Raw genomic sequence first — 11,856 nt, 5'->3', positions numbered from 1 at the left:
TTTTTTTTTTTTTTTTTTTTTTTTTTTTTTTTTTTCGGGTCCGGCAATGGATCGCAACCCTCAGGGTCATGCCCGTACCGGACCGGACCGGGACCGGCAACGGGATCGCAACCCTCGGTGTTGCGCCCGCGCCTCGCTCAGCCAGTGAGCGGGAACCGGTCTGTATGTGGGATCCGAACCCTCGGCGGGAGCGCCGCCGCGCTCCCAAGCGGCGCACTGTAGCAGTGCGCCACCGGGCCGGCCCCGGAATGCACCTCTTGATAGAAAAAGTTAAAGAGCTAAACTAAATATGTTTGTATGTAAAATTATTATTAAAAATCATTTCGAGAACCAGCAAGAATTATTTCCTGCTGAGCAGAGGTTCCTAAGAGGTCCCAAAACGTGTTCCCCAGCCTGAAACCAGCTCAGCCTGAGGTCCAGGCAGACAGATCAGGCACAGCATCAGGCATGAACTCACGACTCCATCATCAGAGACTCCTCCTCTCTTTCTTTTTGCCTCTTCCCTTTAACATGGTAGCATGGCATCAGGCAGAGACTAATCCTTTGGTAGGATGGCATGACGTGTCCCATGAGTCACGGGGTCACCATCTCCACGGTGCACTGTGCACCTGAACATTAGTCCTGGAATCACTGTCGTCACCACCAACAGCAATATGGCTGATGAACTTGGCTCATGCAGAAAAATATTTTTTAAAATTTCATTAATGAATGGAATGAGATGAGTTTTCAGTGATTTCAACTTTTGTTGCTGAAAGAGCAGAAAAATATGTAGCACTTCTAGGGATTTTTTAGAAGGCAGACTATAAGCCATTAAAATGTTAAAATTCATTCGTTCAACACGTATTTATTGAGTTCCTACTGAGTGCCAGGCATTGTTCTAGATGCTGATGATGCAGCAGAGAACAAAAGCCTCTGATCTCAGAAAGCTGCCATTCTAGTGAAGAGTCTCATCCAGCATACTGGTCTCTAAGTGAGTTGGACACTGGAACTAATTTTTAAATATCTCTGTAGGGACCTACTGAGTGCCAGGCATTGTTCTAGATGCTGATGATGCAGCAGAGAACAAAAGCCTCTGATCTCAGAAAGCTGCCATTCTAGTGAAGAGTCTCACCCAGCATACTGGTCTCTAAGTGAGTTGGACACTGGAACTAATTTTTAAATATCTCTGTAGGGAAAAAAAACAACAAAAGTGCTTTTCCTATACTCTTACTCAGCAACAATCAACACAGAAGACTTCCGTCACCAAATGCGTGGGGGTTTCTCTCCACCAGCAGGCAAGCAATCAGTTCTGCAGTGGACATCAGCTGAGTGTCCTCTAATTCAATTCTGACACTGTCTGCCTACCTGGAGAAGCATCAGATACCACAGGTTGAGGGCTCAGTCCCCAAGACTGACACCCCCCCACTTTAGGTGCCAGTCGCAAGCTCCAGGTTGTTTTACCTGTGCTTCTTACCTCCTGGCTATAAATCGGGGTTCCCACAACCTCCTCCTTGGATTCCGTTCATTTGCTGAGAAGCTCACAGAACTCAGGGAAACACTTACATTTAGTGGTTTATTATAAGGGTATTACAAATGATATTACAAAAGATACAAATGAAGAGACACATAGGGTGACATATGGGGGAAGGGGCATGGAGCTTCCAGGCACTTCTCTGTCACTCCACCCTCCAGGATCCTCCACTTGTTCGGTCATCCGGAAGCTCTCCAAACCCTGTGCTTTTGGCTTTTCAGGGAAGCTTCATTATGTACACATGACTGAAGCATGGACAACCATGTATAAATGTGATTGAACAAAAAGAATGTGATCTAATACTAATAGACTGGTGGGGAAACCAGCAAGGTCTATTTGTTCAGGTTCTTCTTGGCCTCTCTGTGCAGCATCCCTTCCTCTTGGGTATGGGGCAGGACCCCTTCTGAAATGGAGGTCTTATGACCTACAATCAGATAAAGTAGGTAAGAGAATTTCTTTATGGCCAGCTCCAAGACAGAAAGGCAGGGGAAGATTAGAACAAGCCAGGAACCATGGATGAAAACCAACATACCCATATCGTAATATCACAATATCCTTAAAGATTTCTCCATACTTTGGGAGGTCTCATCAAAGGGAGGCTGATGAGTACATAGTTGCACAGGTCTTCTTTCTTGATCTCTCTTGATATGGCTACAAACATCCCTGGGGAAAGCCTACTCATTTGGGTTTTTGATTTCACAGCCTTTGACACGATCATCAAAGAATTGGCCAAATGGGAATTCCTTGCAAAGGATATAGGAGAAAAGAGGAGGGGTTATTCTTGGGCCAGGTCACCCACCTTTGAGTTGGACAAAACCAAAATGAAATGAGACCCTTAGAAAAGGTCTTTTGCAGCCCCTCAGACTTTGTTCCAGTGCCTTACAGCAGCCAAGGAGTTCCCATAGTCATCCAATTCAATGCAATAAAATCTCTTATAGTTTTTCTTAATAAAAGCAAACACATGACGATTGTTGATATATTTGATTCCTCTTAGCCTTCTCTGCCCTCAGCTACATAATCCCACTGCTGTTAGCTCTCTTGGCCTCGTTAGGCACATGCTATTTATTGAACATGTTGATACCAGTGGTAGAGAAATAGCACATTGCTGAGGCCTTGAAGAAAAGCTTCACCGTGCAGGGCCAGCAATGGAGAGAACGCTGTTGACCCACTAAAGCACTTTAGCTGAAGCATTCTCACCTGTGTTCCTACTGAAAAGTCCCATGAAATCCTGGCCCAGTGTTCCCCAACATTAAGCTCCTCTGAAATGAAAGCAAAAAATAACTAAATCATTGTTAAGAAGGGCTGGGGAGCTGCAATCTGCTGGCATTCACTACAGATCAAAAGGAGATTGGCTGAAACTTAAAGCCACACATCCAGACTCAATTATAATTTCAACTAGGATTTGTCTTTCCCAAAAACACCTGTTCAAGTCATTTCCATTTGTTTAGCTGTTTCCTGATGGACAGAGGAAACTCAACTCTTCATTGTTCGTCCAGAGCAGCACAGTCCAGTAGAACTTTATGCGAAAGTGGGGAGGTCCTGTCTGTGCCAGCCAATGTGGTAGCCACCGGGCACATGCGCACACCTGCTGCCAAGCACTTGAGATGTGGTGTTTGCAACTGAGGAACTGACGTTTTCATTCTATATAGTTTCAGTTAAGTTAAATTTCAGTTGGACAGCGTGGGTCTAGAGGAGCCCCTGCAACTCAGGATGATTCTGGGGACTGGGCATCTTTGTAGACTTTGGCTTTTAGGTCCTTGCCTAGGAAGAGCTATAGGAACTGGGTGTTTCATCTGTTTGCAGACCTCACGGAGTCAGTGTGGTGCCCCTGGCAATGCTCTGCATGTCACGCAGCAGATATGTCACACTGTGGCGGTTCCCTGGATAAACAGCACTTGCCTCTTGTTTCTTTCAAGTTAGGGGCCTGGTGTGAGCAGTTTTCCATGACTCTGAGTAGCTGAGTAACAGATCCCGGGTGAGGATGAGTCATGGACCTGTCTAGAATGCAGACATCTCTAGGGCTGGAGCAGAGATCTCGAACCACAGTTGTGAGAAGGCTGCCAGCATCCCCAAAATGGGGCCCCAAAATGAGCTCACTGGCAAATCCAAATTCTATTGTTGATTTTTGAATTTTGTTTCCACAGTAGAAAGCCGATCTGCAAGAAAGGTGGCCATCCAGGCAGAAGGCTTGGTTTTTTTGCTTTAGTGACAAGAGATAATTACTGTGGGATTGATCAGGCATCCAGAGTACTGGAGCAAATAAATTGTGCAGTGGCCAGTGCAGGAGGGGACCGGCTGTTAATGGAAGTGGTGGCTGGGTCACCCCACCGTAATGTGGCTTGATGGAGCGTCCACATGGGTCTGCTGTAATGTGCTATTGATATGCAGCCAGCCAATTTCCCCTGTGTGGCTGGGGCTGTGAGCTGTTCGAGCAGAGCTGGGCTGCACAGCAGTAAATGAAGAGGAAAATTGAAGTAATGTTGTATTATAAATTTATGATTTCATCTGCCTGACCTAGAGGATGTTTGGCGATGGGGGATGAAGATAAGATCCCCTGCTGTGGCAGATGCCAAATTCTCATCTCGTTGTTCAGGAGACGATGATATTGACAGGTCCAGGAAGAGAGTGGGGTGAGGCCCAAAGTTGGGGTGAACTTAACCATGCTTTTCTTCCTTCTTGTTGAAGACTTGCATATGCCAGGAAGAAAACAGATACGATTGCATCATGCTGGTGGCCCATGTGCAGGGAGGGAGTGACCATTCCACCATCTCCCACCCCCTCGGAGGGATGGATGGGGACACATGGGCTTGTACTTCTGCTGTCAGATTAACACTAAAATATTTAAGACCCCCAGCTCTGAAGGTAGAAGCAAAAGAGCCATTTTTCATCAGGAAAGCCCCTGGGCAGCAGTAATTTGGCTCTTTGCATATAATTCACTTATCAATATTATGAAATGATGATGTAAGAAATCTAGTGCTAAAAGATCTGATTTGGTAGCAGGTGATTAATTTGGAGGAGAATTGAGCTGCCCAGCCATGAAGTAAACACCAGGGAAGGAGCCAGCGTGGTATGTCCATTTAAAGCATCCAAATCCTGGCCTTTGCCCTTGTTCCTTCCCTCTTTCTCCAGCAGATGCCTGCGCTCAGCATCCCACTGGGCTCCTGCTCAATTAGCAGTGAGTGCAAAGCCACTGGGTTATTCTGTCTTGCCTGGGCTGCCTTTTGCCAATGAGATACCAGGTGCTGGGAAATAAACGCATAGGGAAGGAGCAGGTGGCAAGACCCTGCTGAGGCAGAGACCGTTCAGATGGCCAGTGAGTTAGTCGTGACTGCAAATTCAGGAAAGCTCTGGCTGAAGCAAGGGAAAGGAGCCACGCTGGTCTCAGTTGAGAATCTGGCCACATCAACCTGTGAGGCCTTTTAAAGGTGCAAGACTCAATCTCCAAGAGAAGAGGACAGCCTCCTGTCTTAGAGTGGGCTGCTGTAGCAAAATATCAGAGAGAGGGGACTTATAAACAACAAATATTTATTTCTCACAGTTCTGGAGGCTGGGAAGCCAAGATCCAGGCTCTGGCAGATTCTCTGTATGGGGAGGGCCCGTTCCTCATAGACGGAGCCCTCCCACTGTGTCCTCACATGTTGGAAGGGGTGAGGGCCTCTCTCCAGCCTCTTTATAAGGACACTAATCCCAGTTCTGTGGGCTCCGTCCTCAAGACCTAATCACCTCTCAAAGGCCACACCTCTTAACACCATCACTTTGGGGGTACAGATATCAGCACATGCATTCAGATCATAGCAACCCCCAGGGGCATGGTCTTGGGCTAGAGGGTTCTGTGGGCTCCGTCCTCAAGACCTAATCACCTCTCAAAGGCCACACCTCTTAACACCATCACTTTGGGGGTGCAGATATCAGCACATGCATTCAGATCATAGCAACCCCCAGGGGCATGGTCTTGGGCTAGAGGCAGGACTGGAACTTGAGCCTCCTGACTGCCGACCAGTGAGTTTCTGTTCTGGGTCTGAGGGTAGATCCACAAGCAAAAGCTACAATACGAACACCCACAAGGAAGTGAGGGACGACAGGTCCCATCTCTGCACCTCTGAGGCACAGAAGCTCTGAAGGGGCAGCAGGAAGACAAGCAGGCTCTGACTCATGCTGCCAGAGTGCAAGCGGGATGCAGTTTAGTAACTGATCCTTGTCCTGGAGCCCTCACTTGCAGAGGCGACAGGTGGTTGGTGTGACATGGGAGAATCCACAGGGGAGGTGGATCGTGAGACCCCAGAGCTCATGTTTAGGGGTGTCCTAAGGGGGTGTACAGAAGTGCAGAGACACAGGGACAGTGGGCACTGTTGGCCTCCTCACTGGTGAGCCCAGAGACTCATAAATCCACCCATCAAAGTAACTTTTTTTTACTTGTTTTTTGGTTTTTTGGGTTTTTTGTTTTTGTCTTTTTCTTATTTTCCTTTTTTTTTTTTTCCTTTTTTTATTATTCAAAGTAACTTTCTACCACTGTTTTGGGAGCAAGCAGCAGAAATAACTCTGGCTGCTGTAAGCAGCAAGGGAGATGATTGGGAGGAGCTTGGGCATTGCGCAGAATTGACGGGAAAGCTGGAGAACAGGACTCAGGAAACAGGCAGGAACTGGGGAAGCTGGGTGGTCAGAGCTCCAGCCCCAGCCAAGGGGACAACCCAGGCATGACCTAGTCAGGGGGCCATCGTTGCCACCATTGGACGCTGGATTCTGCTGCTGACACCAGAATAAATCCTAAGCCACCCCCTCCTCCCCTGCCCCACCAGCTCCAGAGGCAGGCAGGCCTGAGGAAGGCTCCTTGGCTGAGCCCCAGTTTACCGGCCAGCCTCCCAGCTGCAAGCTCAGGGAGAGCTGAAGACAAGCCTCTCTCAAAACACATATTGGGAGGGGTTCACTGCTGGGCAGCTGAAAAACAACCACAGACATCCACCGCAGAGGTCAAAGCAAAAGTCAAGCCTTTGGTGGTGGTCAGGTGGCCATGTGGTATTTTAAGACGAAGACAAGCCTCTCTCAAAACACATATTGGGAGGGGTTCACTGCTGGGCAGCTGAAAAACAACCACAGACATCCACCACAGAGGTCAAAGCAAAAGTCAAGCCTTTGGTGGTGGTCAGGTGGCCATGTGGTATTTTAAGAGCATGAAGGTACTGAGATTACCCATACATTGAGCAGAGGAAGGCAGAGTGAGCCAGTGGGGTAGGAACAGGAGGCAGCCACAGATCTCCTGTGGCCAGTGAAGTTTCAGTCCAAGAAGGCTACATCAGCCTTTGTTGTAGCCTGAATCAAGAGGCAGGTTTGTGAAGAGTGAAATGGCCTGAGTAGGCACAATGACTCATCGAGAGCTGAAGTGACATCTCACTGGGGGCTTAGTAACAGATCGGAGAAGGCCCCACCAGCACCAGGACTTGCTAGCAGAGTTTTCTCTGCACCCCAGGCTCAGCCCAGCAGCAGTCTCCACTAGTACCCCTCGATTAACCACCCCCTCAGCTATCTGCTGAGACAGTATCTAGAAAAATATGCTTGCTGTGAAATACATGTCAGAACACATGGCAAGAGACTTCTGAGTTTGGCCCATGCTTTGTGGTGCATGTTTTAACACAACCAGTTCCTTGCCATTCTCCAAGGGTCTTTCAAAGACACCGGCACCTCTGTGGATGACCCACATGCTGGAATGTGGGCCCCTGAGCATCCCCCCTCCCTTGGGCCATGGCTCATTAGGCCCAGCAATTTCCAGAGGCACAGGGTCAGCTCTGAGTCTGGCCACTGAACTGTGACCCTTGAGTACCCACGCTCTGTGTGGTACTGGCCCTCTTCTCCTCTGCCTTGGGAGGAGGCACTACAAGGACTTTAATCTCCTACTGTCAATAGCTTTAAGGTAAAGTACATTCGGGGTAAGCTCTCCAAATGTCAGAGTCAGCGCAGGCCCTGTGGCTGGTGCTAATGCGTGGCATTTACTTTGCAGGTTCAAGAAAGTGCATGGGCTTTGAGAGGGTCCAGCTGCCCAAATGTGGGTTAATTACCAGCAGCCCCCTGGCCTCGGGAGAAAGGTGACCGAGGGAGTAAAGACCCTCATGGGAGACAAATCATTTGTGAAGGAAAATAACTCAGGCCATTCCTCATTGCCACCCTCCCTGGGATTTCACCCCAGACCTGAGGCGGCTGTACTAATGGGAATCTGATCTTTCTGTCTATTCAAGGCTACCCCAACTTTGTGGCAACCTATGGCCGCGGCTACCCTGGATTCGCACCTAGCTATGGCTATCAGTTCCCAGGTGAGTGGCGTGGTCTCCAGGGGCTTTGGAAACATGGGAGGTGGGCTGCATGTGGGGGAAGACGGGAGGACTCCTACTGAAAACACAACTCCTACACACCTCCATTTAAGAAATGACCTGTAGGTGCCGGATTTCAAATCCACTCAAGTCCAGGGCAGGATGCAGCTCAGAGTTCCTGATTGCCTAAAGTATGTCATCGGTGCTGAGTCTGTGAGTGGCAGCTTTGAAAGGAGGCTTCCCTCTGCTCACTCCTATTTCTGAAGTTGTCGCAGATTCTTTCTCCCTGGGGACTGAACTCTAGGCCCAGAGTTTTCTTTCACCCTCTACCACCCCCAGCGTGCCTGTCCCTCCCCACATCCACGTGTCTGATGTCCACCGTCTTCCTGCCCTTCCCTCCTCTCCTCCTCCTGCTCGATCCTGACCTCTCTGGCTGCAGTGCCCTTCTGGCGTGTGTTGGTAGTGGGCTGCTGGGGTTCGGGTTTGCCGTGCATCCTGGGTGGGGCTGTTTAGATTCTCCCTTCCCTCCGTGTGGGTGTCAGAGACTTGAGGCAGAGCCCGCGGCGATGCCCATCCACAGGCCTGGGCTGCTGCAGCGTCAAGGTAGCTGGCAGGCACAGCAAGGGTAGGCCTGGTCTTGTAGGGATGGCAGGAGGATGTTGGAGGAAGCAATGTTTTATGAGGCTGTGCTTTTCCCCTGAGGTTGGCCAGTCTTTCCCAGACTTGGAGTAGAGATGAGACTATATCGGGGAGCTTGAGAGTATATGTGCAGAGACAGCTGAGATTTCCAGAGAAGGTCTTGTCCTCTGTGGGTTCTCTGCTGAGGGAGGAGGCTCCACAGGGAGCTGGGCTGCAGGCATATTTTCACTCCTGGGTGGCCATCGTGCCTAGACTTGGAGGCCGGGGAGCGTCAGGGTCTGAGATGAATCAGGAAGCGAAGGGAGCAAAGATGTCGCCCTGGAGGATGGCGCTCCGAGGCTGATGACCGGAGGGCAGAGTGGGGGCCTGGCCCAGCATTTGCCTCAGACCGAGCTTTGGGGAGGAGAAGGGTGTGTGGGGGAGGGCAGGAGGCGTCTGGGACACTTCAAGCCACACGCTGTGGTAGACGGATCTGTCAACCAGCGATGGAAGCCCTGGGCTTTTGTCCAGGCTCCAACACCAACTGGCCAGGTGGCTGTGCACAGATCACCCAACTTGTCTGGGCCTCACTTCTCTCTTCTGTAAATGGGGGTTTGTGCGGGATGGTCTATTGGGGGTCAGAGGGTGAGGGGAGGAGGCAGGTACAGTAGCAGAAGTTCGAGGTGGAAGAGGGTGGGGACTCCCCCACTAGTGTCCCCCGGGGCCAAGGCAGTTTCCCCGTCTGGGAGGGGCCCGCAGCTAGGATCCCTGGCCCCCCCACCCACGAAGCCCTCCCCACAGCTTCCCAATAGCAGATGGTGCTGTGATTAGATTTCCCAATTTACAGATGGAGCCCCTGGGGCACAGAGAGGTAGAAAACCCTTTTCAGGGGGTCACAACGAGCAAGGGACAGGGCCAGGATCTGCACCCGGGCAGTCTGGGGCTAACTGCCATGCTCCACTGTCACCTTGGGGTCCATTCGTCCAGGACGGTCACATAAGCCACATGCAACCACTAAAATTTAGATTTAAGTTAATTCAAATTAAGGGAAAAGAAACATTCAGTTCCTCAGTCACAAGAGCCACATTTCAGTTACTCAGTAGTTGCATGTGGCTTGAGGCTCCCGTCAGCGCAGAGTGTGGAACATTTCCATCATCACGGAAAGTTCCATGGGATGGAACTTAAAGGAAGAGGGTGTTGTGGGGTGCATGGTCCACACATACACGCATGCATGCACTGGCTCTCCCAGAGGGACCTCTTGGGTCCCCACCCTATTCTCCATTCCTTGCCTGTCCTGCTCAGCCTAGAAGCTAGTGGCAGGTTCAGGGGGAGTTTTTGCTCTCCCTTCCTCCCCCGGCTTGCCCCGCAGGGGGCAAGAGATGCACAGGCTCATGCACTGTGATGACCTGTGCGCTTGGCACAACCTGCCTCCCTTCGTCATCAGGTTGCCATTGCCACTCAGTGCACTGCTAATGCCAGGGCAACTCTGCAGTGCAGAGTTGGGGGATCTTAATGTGGAATAATTTGGGGGGTGACAGACTGGACTCCATGCTAAGGTCCAGGTCTTATCTGAAAACTGGCCCTCAGGGCCATCAGGCATGCAAGAGTGACCAAGCCAAAGCTGGGCAGAATGAGATGGGGTGCCCCGGGTGCCCAGCTCTTCACCAAAAGCAAGAGTTGGGGGATCTTAATGTGGAATAATTTGGGGGATGACAGACTGGACTCCATGCTAAGGTCCAGGTCTTATCTGAAAACTGGCCCTCAGGGCCATCAGGCATGCAAGAGTGGCCAAGCCAAAGCTGGGCAGAATGAGATGGGGTGCCCCGGGTGCCCAGCTCTTCACCAAAAGCCAAGGCTTTGGGAAGTGGAGTAGGGGTAGGGGAGACAGAGTGGGGTTGGAGTGATTATGCGCAGGGCCCAGCTGTTTATCACTCTCACCAGCTCCCACAGCTTAACGTAGTCAGCTGGGTTTGAAGGGGACAGAAATTGGGCATTAAAATGTACAGACAGCGACTCCCTGACCTGTGGGAGTTAGCTGTTCTGTTCCCTTTGAGCTCTCAAGCTTCCCAGTTCCCATCCTTCCCACTCACACCGTGAAAGCCTCTTGTTTCTCTTCAGTGATGGCCAGAAAGGGGCCACCAGTGGCCACACAAGTGACACTACCTGCTCTCAGGGAGGGTAAGGGTGTGAGTGACCTAGCTGCCCACCCCCCAGGGAGGAGCCAGGCTGGAGTCAGAGTCCACCCAGTCCTGAGCCCCTGCTCGGGGAGCGGCCTCCTATGGAGGAGTGGTTCTGCCTGCTTGTCCCGATGCCTCACCAGCAGCCTCATAGCTCTAGACACAAGGCTAGGTAAGCCCCTGTGCCGCTGCAGTCCAGAGCTCAGGGACTGGTTGTTCCTCTCTAGAACTGAACTTGACCCCTCTGGAGCCTCAGCCTCAGGGGCGGTGCCACTGGAACGGGAGAGCTTTGGAATGTTCTGACATCTGTCCCTGGCCTCATGCCAGTAGGAGTGTTCCTGGGGGACCTAGCCCAGTCTGTGGTGTACAGAGGGGGATCCCAGAGATGGCGTGGCCCAGCCCTTTGCCCTCACCCCACCACTGTCAGATTGGCTCTGTTGACCCCTCCCCATGCCTCAGGCATCCTGTAACTTGGTGACATCAGCACAGCTGTCGTGTCACCACCACACTGTCCTGAAGTTTTTTCTCTGTGGTCTTTCTTTCCAACGTCTTCACTGTGTGGCCACATCACCCACTTCCCACCTCCAGTCCTCCTGACACTGCATGTGGACCCCATATCCCTCCCAGCCCCTCTCTGATCCCATCATAGCAGGGCTATGCAAGACGGCTAGCTGAAAAGTGAAGGCGCATCCAAGTCCAGGGAGCTGCCGAGCCTGAGTCCCATTTTCAAAAGATGCGGTCTGATCCCCGTTATAAAGGATCCTCCTTTTCCCTGAATTTCCCTTTTCTATGAATGTCCCTCTCGTCTGGCGGGGGTCCAGAGAGCCCTCTCAGCAGAGCCTCGTGGCTACCTGTGTGGCATGAGGTTGCAGCAGCCTTTCCTGGGCCACATTCAGGATTCTGCAAGGATAAATGAGCCATCGTGAGAGAGAGGCCTAGACATCTTTGAGTAGTTTTTAGAGTGGGTAGTAGGTCTTTTCTAGAAAGGCTGGGTGGTGACCAGCCACTTTGGAAATGGCTCCTTCCTCCCATGCCCAGCTGTCCGCCTGCCCAGTATTCAGATCAGTATTCAGTCTTGGATTACTATGATTGTGGTCAGTGGTCTCCCCTCTGCCTCTGTTTTCCCCCCTCTGGACTTCTCGTTTCGGTTTAATCTGTTAATTTCTGTTCTTATTTCACTTTGCAGACTATGTGCCGATTTCACAAGACATAATTTTTATCAACTAGCTCTTAAGAGAGGCATAGCACATTG

General features: G+C 50.9%; 1 protein-coding gene across 2 annotated transcripts in view; it reads left to right on the top strand.

Moving 5' to 3' along the window:
• Window positions 1–11,856, top strand: part of MSI2 (musashi RNA-binding protein 2) — a 425,361-nt gene that overhangs the window by 348,005 nt on the left and 65,500 nt on the right. The window contains exons 9-10 of one of the 2 annotated variants that reach the window (XM_008588952.1): window positions 7,738–7,812; window positions 11,791–11,843. In XM_008588952.1, coding sequence (XP_008587174.1) covers window positions 7,738–7,812; window positions 11,791–11,831 — 116 coding nt within the window. In that variant the 3' untranslated portion in view covers window positions 11,832–11,843. The remainder of the gene's footprint in view (window positions 1–7,737; window positions 7,813–11,790; window positions 11,844–11,856) is intronic. The other variant, XM_008588957.1, reaches the window with a different exon arrangement.

This window comes from Galeopterus variegatus, unplaced genomic scaffold, assembly GCF_000696425.1.
Source record: "Galeopterus variegatus unplaced genomic scaffold, G_variegatus-3.0.2 Scaffold133, whole genome shotgun sequence".
NCBI classification, from domain to species: Eukaryota; Metazoa; Chordata; class Mammalia; order Dermoptera; family Cynocephalidae; genus Galeopterus; species Galeopterus variegatus.
This window is presented reverse-complemented; position numbering and strand designations above follow the sequence as displayed.